Source organism: Hemisphaericaspora subhashii (genome assembly GCF_019202705.1).
Source record: "Hemisphaericaspora subhashii strain CBS 10753 chromosome Unknown scaffold25, whole genome shotgun sequence".
NCBI lineage: Eukaryota > Fungi > Ascomycota > Pichiomycetes > Serinales > Debaryomycetaceae > Hemisphaericaspora > Hemisphaericaspora subhashii.
Window position 1 is genome coordinate 112,736 of NW_026057344.1, and position 12,736 is coordinate 125,471.

The following is a 12,736-nucleotide window of genomic DNA, read 5'->3' on the forward strand; positions in this document are numbered from 1 at the left end:
TATTTTTCAGAGTGAGATTGACGTGTTTAATTAGAAAAACAAAGAAGCATAACCCCCAACTTATTTTACAGGGAACTCTCTATCAATTGATTAAAAGCACAATGCCCAAACAAGAAGCTGCAATTAAGAAAGCTGTTGCAAGTACAACAACTGCAACTGGTGGACATGCTCCTGTGCCAAAGGGAAAATTGGCAACAACAATTAATGAATTAACATCGGCAGTTCAAACAACCATAGCAGACTATGAAAAGAGTCTTACTCCTCGTCTTAAATTGATTGATATATTCTTAGTCTTCTTAGTCGTATTGGGTGTTTTACAATTCATATATGTTTTATTAGTGGGTAACTTCCCCTTCAATGCGTTCTTGGGTGGATTTATTCTGTGTGTTGGACAATTTGTATTACTTGTAAGTTTAAGATTACAAATCAATGAAAAGAGAGATGATCAACAGAAAGATGGTGATGCTGACGACGATATCAAAAAGGATTCAAAGGCTGTATTCGATCATATTAGTCCAGAAAGATCATTTGGGGATTTTATATTTGCAAGTTTAATCTTGCATTTCATTGTCATTCATTTCATCAATTGAGTCCAACGATACATTTCCTGGATAGATGACTGTACGTTTGCAGAAATAGAGGTGTGTGTCAATTGAGGTAGTTACGATTTTTATATATATTTGCTTATTTATCTGTAGTAAGAATAAATGAAAATACAACAAATAATTATTTCTAATACCTCTGATTCCCTGGGATCAAATAAAGATCGAAGAAGTAATTCAATTCTGTATCTTCTGTTATCTCTTAGGTAAGTAATACTATAATTTGCTTCTGTAAGTATACGTGAGTTTTGAGATTCGTATATTTTGTTAACCAGAACTGCTACAATTGAGAGAAACGGATATGAGTAATTAGATCAATGATCCCTTTGAATCCCTGAGTCTGTAGTGAAGTAACCAGCGAGTTGTAATTCTAACAATATCTTGTCTATCTAAATTCCAACATCAGTTCTGGGAAAAGTTAATATTCTACAAGAATTTGCACCAATTTTCTTCAAAAATATGATTCAAAAAATATCTTGTATAAAAGGTAAGATTAAGCTTCTTCCAACCCTTAGATAATCATTCCTTCTAAAACAGCATTGTCTTAGTTCATACTGGCAAACCACAACTTGTTTTCGTCATTATAGCCATGCTAATGCCCAACCCTCTACTCAACGCCGCATAATCAATCACATGACAAACGTGTGACTTTTTTTCCGCTACGAACCGCATTTAAATAAATCTCCCATCGTTATTTCTAACCTGTATAACAACCTTCTCAATTTCTTTAACAGCAATAAGAACATCTGATTTATGTCCCAGAATGACAATTTGTTGAATTGTACTTTTTCTGGAGGTAAATGATTGTTCAGCCGGTAGGACTTTTATCAAACATCTTGATTGAACTCGAATCGAATTGAGTCGCAGACCCTGGAGTCCTATTAAGGTAGTAACCTCTTCCCTTTTAAGTGCTAGCGTAATAGTGAATGATTCACAGGTCGGATACGTTGTCTGTTTGTAAACGTTTTCACCCAATTGAAACCCCCTTTCTTCCAATGCTGACCGTGGTTTCATATTCTGGTTTTGTAATTGTTGGATCGAAGCAATCGGGGTGGAGACAAGTTTATAGGATTTACTATCAGGACTATCATCTGCTTTGACAAGGAAGCATTTACAAAGATCAATGATCCCCTTTGTTTTGGATAAACGTAAATGTCCATTCGGAGTAGATATTATCAAAGAACACATTAAACGGGCGTCATAGACACTTCCTTTTGATCCACACAAACATACCTCTTTGTCTATGTTGATGATATGACTAAATAGATTTGCTAGTGGAGGAATTGTCCAGCCTCCAATTAGCAGTATTTCCCAACGTGAGTTCAATAAATTCTTCTTACATTCTATATTGCAGGTTTCAATTGAATTTTGACCAGCTCCTTGAGGATTTTGCAAAACCAGTTTAATAAGGCCATCACTGAATAATGAAGTTAGTAAAGCAACTAGTGATGGAGAAGATGTGATAATGATAGTAAGATCACTGTTGATGTGGCGTGGGTTCATATCTTCGGGAAGTATGTTCATTCTAATATCTATAGCATCACAGGCATATATGAAAGATTCTACTTTGGTTTCAAAGGCCAGATTAACAGTCTTATTGACTATATTGTGATTCCCAATCAAATCAGATGAAATGAGTAATTCATTGTCACTAGATCTTGTGTTAACCATTTTGGATTGGTGGATAAAAGAGTTTTGCAACACTTTTTTTACAACCAAATTTAATCTGCTTTTTTTTGCAACAGCTAATAACCGAATGAAAGGTCAACAAAGTTACAATCCTTTAGAAGTGTTTAAAATTCATTATTTTGTCTTTAGATTCAACAAACCCAAACCCACTTCATATTCTTATAGAAGAGACACACCAAAAGTTTAGCCTTCTTTGTAGCCTGACAATGTAAGAAAATAACCAAAGAAACCCGTCAGTAGGACTTGCCGATCGAACCAAATTCCACAGTTGTCGCATTTAGTGTCGCGACATAAAATTTTTTGAGTTCATAAACACGACCTTCTCAAAGAAACACGCTAAAAAAATTTCCAATAATACTCAACATCATCATCATCAATTTCTACAAATTAGTAGCACCCTTTAATAGAAAACCACTAACAACCAATGTCAGTTCAAATCTTCAACGAACAGGCAACCGAAGAAAGGGCCGAAAATGCCCGTATGTCAGCCTTTGTAGGTGCCATTGCCGTAGGTGATCTTGTGAAATCAACACTTGGACCAAAAGGTATGGATAAATTATTACAAAGTGCTTCAAATCCCGATTCATCTATCGTTACCAATGATGGTGCTACGATTTTGAAATCTATCCCATTTGATAATCCAGCTGCGAAAGTATTGGTTAATATTTCGAAAGTTCAAGATGATGAGGTTGGAGATGGGACTACTTCTGTAACTGTTTTAACTGCTGAGTTGTTGAGAGAGGCGGAAAAATTGATTGAGAAGAAGATTCATCCGCAAACTATTGTTGAAGGGTTTAGAATTGCTCATAGAGTAAGTGTGGATGCTTTGGATAAGAATGCGGTTGATAATGGGAAAGATATTGAGAAATTTAGAGGTGATTTGATCAATATTGCCAAAACTACTTTATCATCGAAGATTTTATCCCAAGATAAAGAATTATTTTCAAATTTAGCTGTGGATGCAATTTTAAGATTAAAAGGTCTGACTAATTTGAATAATATTCAAATCATTAAGAAAGTCGGGGGGAAATTATCTGATTCTTATTTAGATGAAGGATTTATATTACAAAAGAAATTTGGAATTGGACAATCTAAAAAAGTTACAAATGCAAAGATTTTAATTGCAAATACTTCAATGGATACTGATAAAGTTAAAATCTTTGGTGCAAAATTTAAAGTTGATTCAACTTCAAAATTAGCTGATTTAGAAAAAGCTGAAAAACTTAAGATGAAAAATAAAATTGAAAAAATTAAACAATTTAATATTAATGTATTCATTAATAGACAATTAATCTATGATTATCCAGAACAATTATTTACTGATGCTAAAATAAATTCAATTGAACATGCTGATTTTGATGGAATTGAAAGATTGGCATTAGTTACTGGAGGTGAAGTTGTTTCTACTTTTGATAATCCCGAAAATGTTAAATTAGGTTATTGTGATACCATTGAAGAAATCATAATTGGTGAAGATGTTTTCCTCAAATTCTCCGGTGTTGCAGCTGGTGAAGCATGTACAATAGTTTTAAGAGGTGCTACCGAACAAGTTCTCGATGAAGCTGAAAGATCCTTACATGATGCATTATCGGTATTATCACAAACTACAAGAGAAACCAAAACTCTTTTAGGTGGTGGATGTGCAGAAATGTTAATGGCCAAGGCTGTTGATCAAGCTGCTGCTAATGAAACGGGTAAAAAAGCCTTGGCTGTTGAAGCATTTAGTAGAGCTTTAAGACAATTACCTACTATATTAGCTGACAATGCTGGATTTGATTCAAGTGAATTAGTAACTAAATTAAGAGCTGCTATTTATAATGGTATTTCAACTTCTGGTTTAGATTTAAATAAGGGTATTATTGCTGATATGAGAGAATTGGGTATTGTTGAATCATATAAATTAAAAAGAGCAGTTGTTTCATCTGCTACTGAAGCTGCTGAAGTATTATTAAGAGTTGATAATATTATTAGAGCAAAACCACGTACTGCTGATAGAAATCATTAGAAAAATGCATAGTAATTTTATAAATAGTTTTTAGTATAATGATGATTACCCCGAATATTGTTCCATCACCCGATGGCAAGTAATAGTTTACGAGTATGACCGACTTTTTCTTTGGTTAATTTTAGATTGATCTACCTTTCTGCCTCTCTCCTTGATCCCAATAGCTCAATTTCTATCGTTATTCCACGAGATAACTCGGATATCAATTGCAATTGTAAAAGTAGACCAATAGTGAATGGTCCAATGATGGTATATCACTTCAGGGTAAAACTACCAAGAATCCCGAATCCGATCAAAAAGTTGAATAATATGAAATTTTCCAAAGCCATTCTCATCGTCATCATCATTCTAGCCTTTTTCTTTTTCTGATTTTGCAATACAAATTTGAGTTTTGACAGATGCAACAAAAAAATAAAATAATTAACCACCACCGCCATAGTTACAATAAGCTAACAATAAAGTGACGTACGAAAAATTTTTGTTCTTCACTTATTGTAACAATCAGATTCCCAGATTGGGATTCAATTGAGCTATTTGTATCTAGTAAGCTCCCTATACCTATTGTTCATAGATGGAGATACAATCCTTAGAAAGAAGAACAAACCCAATTGTTGCAAACAATCCTGAATTGTAATTAGGAGAAGGTTTTATTTTCCTGAATAGACAGGGGTGAAATAGTTAATATTATTTTTTAGCAAACTATCCTGATTTTTCTTTATTTTCAAATAAATTATGTGGATTTAGAAGGGGGTTTTAAATTTTTCAATTTAAGGGGAAATTTATTCATTACTCCTAACTTTGGACTCATCTCAACGTGTTTCTTAGTTTTGTTTTATGGTTTCTCTTACTTTAGAAAGGTTAAATTCCTCTTACATGATCACACACAATACACAATTTGCGACTATCGCACCCACCCCCCAGTTTCCCCCATAAAGTTTGTAAGAAAGTACCACGGGTTTCTGTGGATGCACAATTTCACATTACCGAACGTGCGATTAAATATCTTCTATGTTGGGTGGATGCCACCCCCCTTTTGGGGAATTAACTCTCCACACCCCCCTCAATAAGTAAGGAGGCACAGTCATAGTTTACAATTGCGGCTTTAATGGGTTCCTTATACCGTACGTAATTGCACGTTACCTTGCTAAAAATATTCTATTACTTCCATCTCATTCTTCTCTCAGATTGTTTCCGAAATTGAAATTTCATTCCCCACAGTGGATCAAAAATATTGCTCTCTATCAAAGGTATCTCAAAAATTTTCACTATAAAAGCCGGTAGTAATCCTCATTAAAAAGTAACAATTGGAAATAGTTTTCTCTCTTTAAGACTTAGTTTCTCAATAAACAACAGTACAACAACAAGCAACAACAATTAGCAATGGTTTTCGGTTTCGGTAAAGACGACAAAGATCAAGGTAGATCAAGAAGAGGACAACAACAACAAGGAAATGATGATTCCTTCGACCAATCCAATTTTGATTCCTCTCAACAAAATCAAGATGATTCCAACTGGCAATCATCCAACAAGCAATCTGGTGGTGATTTCCAATCTGGTGGTATTTCCTCTGGTGACTACTCTAGTGGTCAAGATCAATCTTATGGTCAATCTGGTGACATCAGCGGTCAACAACAAGGTGGTCTTGGTGGTCAATCTTATGGTGATGACCAAGGTGACCAAGGGGATTTTGATGATTCTCTTGGTTCTTCAAACAGAAGAAGGAAGGATGATGATCAATGGCAGTAATTTAGTTTGCAGCCTTGATTTTTTAATTCTGTGTTATTTGGGTTGGATCTCCTGGTTTGGGTTTCCGCTCAAATATACTTCTGCTTATCTTTTATTTGATATCTATATACTTATGTATAGTGTATCTATGTGTTTACTACGAGAAAACCCTTTAAAAAAATGATGATGTTTTATATGAATTTTAATATTTTGTAAAGAGTTCTTTTTTTTGCAGCCATTTTTGATAATCGCACTTTCCCTTTCCAAACAGTCTCGGCACAGCTAAAATTATATGGGAAACTAAAGCTAGCTAGATGATTAGTTAGACAATAGCTATCTTCTATTCTAAAAGATTGTATAGATATGAAGTGGATCTATCATCACTTGGAAATTCCCCCTCCAGTTTCTTTGTAACCCCTGTCTGTAAATACAACGTGTTTTGAAGTCTGTAGTTTTTTAATTTTGCTTTCCCCACCAGAGTTTAATAACAACTTCCTTTCACACAATTTACCTTGAGAATAATAATTCGGAAGTAAACTGTTGACAGCCCCTCTGGTCCTACGTTTTCCATCTATTGTAAGCAAATTCCAATGATATAGATATCATTTCAGCAGAGCGCAATTCCTATAGTGATAAGAAAAATGCAAATATAGCCACCTACATGACTCGAAGACTACTATTCTTTCAGGTTACGGATCAAGCTACATCTATATTCATAAAAACTACATCTTATTCATAGAATGCATCATTGAATAATGCGGACCTACACGTTGTAGTATAGTTACGACACATTCCTTGTTATGCTTCAGTATTTGCAAATTTAGTTTTTGAACTAAAAATAGAAAATTAATTAATCCTAATTACACTACCTACTCAATACAATTTACTCTCTCTTCTAACAAGTCTCCCTCCCCAGTATTAATGCCAGACCACACGCGTCTATTATTATGATTCAGGTGTCGGTTGTAAAGGAGAATACAACACCTGAGTAACATATTTCCGTTTATACCTTACAATAGAAGCCACCGCCAATGTATTATGTTTTATACTAGTAGTAGCCAAATGATTCAACACCACATGATTTGGAATCGGTAATGCCCCACTATTATTTTCTCGATCATTAAAATTATTCAAAATGACATTTTCTAAATGTGGTGGTAATTGAGGTGGATGAAGCCAAGCTTGTTGTTGTTGACCACCTCCAGAATTTCGTGCTTGTTTATCTATAGCAACATAATATTGTTCCATTACTTTTGGATCCGTGAATATTGGTGGGATTTCATTAATGTATTGATATTCTCTTCGTAAGGAAGTTCCATCTTCATCATGATATCTTGAATATCCATTCCCCATATCATCATCATCATTGATTAATCCCCACATTGAATCAGTTCTATGTTTTGACATTGATGATTTACGACTAGTAGCTCTTTCATTCTGAGGTGATATTGGTGGTTCTTGTGTTTGGTCTTCTTCTACTGCTGCCTGTTCAGTTTCTAGCTGTAATAAATGTTGTTCGATATTCTCAGGGGTAATTTCAATATAATTTACAAAATTCCCCATTTGATCAGTGGCCGTGGGTAAAAAATCAGAAAATCTTAATTCATTATCCACAACAAATCTAAATCTATGTGTTCCTACGGGCAATCCTAATGTAATTAAGAATGAATTATCCGGTTGTCTAACTAATCCAATCATCTTTCTCCATCCGGTAAAAGAACCAGTCACATATACTTTCTCACCACCTTGAACCCACTTGATGTCTACAGGTACAGTTAAATTAGGATCAGGTTGGAATTTTTGATCTTCGCCGGGTTGTGCCTGCTGCTTTGGAGGATGCTGTTGTTGTTGTTGTTGCTGTACCTGTTGTTGGGAGTCCGGTTGTTGTTGTTGTTGTCGCAGAATATTACCATCATCAATATTCATATCATCTTCTATCCCATCAGTATCAGTTCCTTCTTTCTGATCAATATTCATTCGATCTAAGTCGATATCTTCTGTAAGAAGTAATGTTGACCTCCTTCTAGGTGGATTGGTGATACCGTCGCCTCCGTCGGGTACTTGTTGTTGCTGACCATTCTCTTGTGCCACTTTACTCACGTCAACCATTGACACGTCCTTGTTATTATTCTCAGATATTAAATCTGAAGGACCATTCATTGCTTAGTCCACTGTATTATGTTATATATGCGATGGATGGATGGGGATGCTTATACTTTATTGTCTATTCTTCTTCTTCTCTGGTTGTTCTGTGCTTCTTCGACAATTTTTTCTTTTGATTGTAGAAAAAGAAGAAAATGAAATTTGGGGGAAATTTTGTTTGAATTCTCCTTTTTTTTTTTGCTTTCTTTTTTCTTTACTTTGTGAGTTGAGAATTTACTTACGTATTAAATTTCTTGTCATTTTAGAACGAAGAAAATTGGGTGACTTAATTAGAGAGTAAGAGTAGGAAGAAGTAGAGCTTAGAAATGTGAGAGGAAGTAGTGCTAGTTTATACAAATAAAGGCAAACAAGAAGGGTATTAACAGAGGTTCACAAAGGACTGGGTTTGATAATTGCAAAGAGTACTACGGATATCGAATCATAAAACTTTTTACATTTCCACAGTGGAATGCATTTCTTCCTAAACTATCTCTTATGCAGGGGCCCAACTATACCCAATAGATTCGCTCTTTTAAACAACCGGAATTACCTCCTCCCCAATCTCTACGGAAATAGTAAACACACCCTTGGGGTGTTGGTGGTCCATTTCCTTTAAAGTCATGCTTCACATTGATTATTCAAACAATTGGCTTCCACACACCCAATGGAATTGTCAACGTAAATCACCGTCCGACCCCCCTCCACCACTGGTGTTTAATTCCGAAACTATCCTAAAAGTTGTTGATAAGTTCAACGTAAGTTGTAATCTTTGCCCGAGGCATATCATCCTCTGCTTATAAAAATTAACATAAAATTGGGTTATATACTTATCTATATATAACAACTTTAAATAGTATACACACTCACCATCAACTTTTAAACAATCAACCTTTAAGAACCAATCCGAAATATTTTACACAACCATCTTTATACCTTTTCTAATTCTCTGATTCTAAGTTCTTCATATTAGTGGAAATAGCATGATATATCAAAATTAAAACAATTGATGCAAATCCAAAAGTAACAACAATCGTATTCAATTGAGTGTCAGTAATCATCTTCTTTAATGTCGTTTGGCTTCTTCTACTTTCTCTCTTACTTGTCTAGCTATTTTGAAAAACACGTCAACTTCTAAATTCGGGGGACACCGAAGATAATTGATTTTCGGATACATTTACACGACCTTGATATATGCGACTGCAACAGAAAAAAATATTAATTAATTAAATTTTCAAAAACTCATCAGAGACCCTATTGTTCTTCTTCAAACCAACAACACTTGCCGCATATATACAATAACATGTTAAGACATCTTGCACTCGGCAATAAACTATATACACCCGAACTATCAAGGAGTATATCCAGACAAAATGTCATATCTCCACTCAAATCGTGCATAAGATCATACTCATCGAAAGACCCATGGGAAGGCATTGAAATACGGATGAAGAAGAAGCCCGCGCCATCTTCCAACATTAAAGAAGATCCACCCCGAGAATCAGAGAGGGATGTTGTCACAGCCAAGGAACATGCTGAAAAACCCAAAGAGATCAAACACGAAGAGATCAAACCGAAAGAAATCAGACCCAACATCAACTTAGACTTTGATGAATATCGTAAAAAACTATTACCCCAACAAGATAGATCCCGATTACCCGACTGGCAAAAGCGGGACATATCAATCAAGAAAAGATATGGAACCTGGCAACCAACCCATAAATTAAGTCGAGAAAAAATGAATGCATTAAGAGATTTAAAAGATTTACACCCACAAATGACGACCAAGGAATTAGCTGATGCGTTTGGGATTTCACCGGAAGCGGTTAGGAGAATATTGAAATCGACTTGGATCCCTAGTGATGAAGAAGAGGATCGAATACTTTTGAAACAGACACAAGAGAAGTTGTTGCTGAAGTATTATAAGAGAGAATATAGGGAAAAGTTACGTTCACAGATGAAAGATGGTGAACGAGATGGATTTGGAAGTAGAAGTGGAGGTGTATTTGCAAGTAGAAGTGGAAGTGGTGGAGATAGAAGTAGACCAAGAAAACCATCATTGCTTGATATAATGAATCATAATAACGATTGGAAGTTTTGAATAGCACATCTAGAAAGGGATTTATATGTATGTAGACAGCATAATTAATAATTGTATATAGACGTCACGTGATAATACATTTTTTCTAAATAAATTTACCCGAGGATCACTTTTTAAATTTTTGGTGATCTTTTTCTCGGTCAAAAAATCTCCACAATTTTTCATCATTTTCTTCCACCACTTCACTTCAACGAAGACTCACTAAGTCAAACATACAAGTCAACCATAGACGCTAAGTAACCATGTCATCTGTACCTATATTAACAATACCAGAAACATCATATGATCCATCTATATACTCATTAAAAACCAAAAGGGGAAAATCCCAACTATTAATCTATTTAATTAAACTCACCCATGGATCAGGAATAACATTAATCATCGCCTACGTACTTGGCCTATTCGTACTTAAACCATTATTAGAAACTAATGCTACACGAAGATTAGAAGTTCTTGAATTGGTGAGAGGAAAAGTCCGTGATTTATACCTAAATCTTATTGGAAGAGTTAGTTATATTCCCATAGTTGGGATCAAACGTCCAGGTAGTAACAAATTATATGCTGATGCCGTTGTTCAAACAGATGATTCATTGCTTGATAGAATGAGAATCATCGACAAAAATGACCCATCAAAAGATGATGAAGATAAATTGGGACAAGGTAGATTATATAACAAATTAAAACAATTATCAACCAGATTAACGAATGATTGTAGGGGATATGATTCAATGGAAATGCATAGTTATAAAAGTGTGAATTATGCCATTCGAGATCTTCAAAGTAAAGCAGATATGATTTATTTTAATTCAAATGATTTATTTGTCCCTGATACGGCAATGTTAGCATTTGATAATAAATTACCAAAGAGGAATCTTGCGGTTGAGGCTAGAAATGAAATTAGAAGTATTAAGGGGTTGTATATGAGTGGACAGGCGTAGGGTTTATATCTTTCTACATAGTAATTAATTATAATCTTTTACGCTTCCCTTTAATTGTAAATGTCCAGTGCGATCAAAACATAGTAGAAAAATTATCACTGAAAAAAATCAGAGCTTTCATTTTCTTCTTTCTTTCTTATCAGTAATTAACATCCAACAACATGGCAAAACGTATAATAGAAGACAGTGCAGATGAAGAAGAAGAAGATTTCTCTGAAATGAATTCATCAGTGGCCCCAGAATTGGAAGAATCAGAAGAAGACGAAGAACAACAAGAAGAAGGGGAAGGTGAGGAAGAGTTAGAAGGAGAGGAGGATGAACTGTCTGAATTGAGTGAGATTGAGGTTAGAGATGTATCCAGTGAAATTGAAGATACAACTATGATCGGTGAATATGAAGAAGGCGTTGAAGGAGATGAAGAAGATGAAGAAGATGAAGGGGATGAAGAAGGCGAGGAAGGGGACGAAGAGGAAGAAGAAGTGGGCCAGGAAGGTGAAGATGAAGAAGGGGAGGAAGGAGAAGAAGCTGAAGAAGGTGAAGAAGACGAGGAAGAGGAAGACGAAGAGGAGGAAGATGAAGAAGAAGTTCAAAGCATAAGTGATGACGAAGACGCATACAAGATCGAAGCATCTGACATGGACGAGGACCTAGAATTAAAAGAGGAGGAAGAGGAAGAAGAACAAGAGGAAGAACCAAAACCAGTTCCCAGAAAGATAAACATAACTATCAAGCCACCCACCATGGCCGCATCCACCAAATCTTCAGAACAACCTTCTTCTTCAAGATTACGACAAACGAGAAAACGTCAATTAACATACTACGACGAAGACGCAGAAGAAGAAGACGACGAGGAGGAAGAAGACGAAGAAGATGAAGAGGAAGAAGAACAAGTAAGACCAACCAAAAAAAGTCGAAGGCAACTACCTGAACGACAAATCCAACCTACTGATCTCGATGCCGATCTTATCTTAACAGATGAAGAAACTGAATATAATCCCCATGCCAACCCCGATATATCCAAGATGACAGAAAGACAGCGAGCAAGATATTTGGAAGAAGAAGAAGAAGAAGGCAATAAGAAATTCTTTGAATTAGATGATGGGACCGCCAAAAAGACCAAACAAAAGAAGAAAGAATCCGAAGAAGAGATTGCATTACGGAAATCAGAAAATGCAAGAAAGAGATTAGATTATAAGAATAAGATATTGGAAGAAGAAAAGAGAGATACCTTGAATAAATTATTGAAAAGAAGAGCAACAAAGACAAGAGAAATCATTTCTGAAAAAGAAGGAACAGTGGAAGCAGCAAAACTGGTTGATAAAGAAAGAAGACCAATATTGGAACATCCTGCTTTTATTAGATATGTTAATAATATTACAAATTTAAATGGGAATTCAGTTTTAGCTTTTAATAAACCTTAAAATAGAGAAATAAACAACTAATAGAGAGAGGGCGGGGGGTGCAATAGGTAAATATATTGGTCGGTTTTTTGTATAGCTAATAGTAATAACCGTTCATTTCTCACCAACTTGTAAGT

The 12,736-nt window shown here is 35.1% G+C and overlaps 8 protein-coding genes across 8 annotated transcripts; 6 read left to right on the forward strand and 2 right to left on the reverse strand. All coding sequences in view use genetic code 12, as the record gives it.

The window, feature by feature from the left end:
- Window positions 1-101: 101 nt before the first annotated feature.
- Window positions 102-590, forward strand: J8A68_004199 (dolichyl-diphosphooligosaccharide-protein glycotransferase; the record flags this gene model as incomplete). Its single annotated transcript, XM_049408133.1, has 1 exon — window positions 102-590. The coding sequence occupies one exon, from the start codon at window positions 102-104 to the stop codon at window positions 588-590; it is 489 nt and encodes a 162-aa protein (XP_049262538.1).
- A 684-nt stretch (window positions 591-1,274) lies between these two features.
- Window positions 1,275-2,273, reverse strand: J8A68_004200 (uncharacterized protein; the record flags this gene model as incomplete). The annotated part of the gene is made up of 1 exon (XM_049408134.1): window positions 1,275-2,273. The coding sequence occupies one exon, from the start codon at window positions 2,271-2,273 to the stop codon at window positions 1,275-1,277; it is 999 nt and encodes a 332-aa protein (XP_049262539.1).
- A 442-nt stretch (window positions 2,274-2,715) lies between these two features.
- CCT2 (chaperonin-containing T-complex subunit) lies at window positions 2,716-4,296 on the forward strand (the record flags this gene model as incomplete). Its single annotated transcript, XM_049408135.1, has 1 exon — window positions 2,716-4,296. One exon carries the CDS (start codon window positions 2,716-2,718, stop codon window positions 4,294-4,296), a length of 1,581 nt encoding a protein of 526 aa, XP_049262540.1.
- A 1,380-nt stretch (window positions 4,297-5,676) lies between these two features.
- On the forward strand, window positions 5,677-6,042 carry J8A68_004202 (uncharacterized protein; the record flags this gene model as incomplete). The annotated part of the gene is made up of 1 exon (XM_049408136.1): window positions 5,677-6,042. The coding sequence occupies one exon, from the start codon at window positions 5,677-5,679 to the stop codon at window positions 6,040-6,042; it is 366 nt and encodes a 121-aa protein (XP_049262541.1).
- Window positions 6,043-6,966: 924 nt separating this feature from the next.
- KIS1 (Kis1p) lies at window positions 6,967-8,181 on the reverse strand (the record flags this gene model as incomplete). Its single annotated transcript, XM_049408137.1, has 1 exon — window positions 6,967-8,181. One exon carries the CDS (start codon window positions 8,179-8,181, stop codon window positions 6,967-6,969), a length of 1,215 nt encoding a protein of 404 aa, XP_049262542.1.
- A 1,282-nt stretch (window positions 8,182-9,463) lies between these two features.
- Window positions 9,464-10,261, forward strand: J8A68_004204 (uncharacterized protein; the record flags this gene model as incomplete). The annotated part of the gene is made up of 1 exon (XM_049408138.1): window positions 9,464-10,261. The coding sequence occupies one exon, from the start codon at window positions 9,464-9,466 to the stop codon at window positions 10,259-10,261; it is 798 nt and encodes a 265-aa protein (XP_049262543.1).
- A 242-nt stretch (window positions 10,262-10,503) lies between these two features.
- PEX17 (Pex17p) lies at window positions 10,504-11,199 on the forward strand (the record flags this gene model as incomplete). Its single annotated transcript, XM_049408140.1, has 1 exon — window positions 10,504-11,199. The coding sequence occupies one exon, from the start codon at window positions 10,504-10,506 to the stop codon at window positions 11,197-11,199; it is 696 nt and encodes a 231-aa protein (XP_049262544.1).
- Window positions 11,200-11,360: 161 nt separating this feature from the next.
- J8A68_004206 (uncharacterized protein) lies at window positions 11,361-12,620 on the forward strand (the record flags this gene model as incomplete). Its single annotated transcript, XM_049408141.1, has 1 exon — window positions 11,361-12,620. The coding sequence occupies one exon, from the start codon at window positions 11,361-11,363 to the stop codon at window positions 12,618-12,620; it is 1,260 nt and encodes a 419-aa protein (XP_049262545.1).
- Window positions 12,621-12,736: the final 116 nt, after the last annotated feature.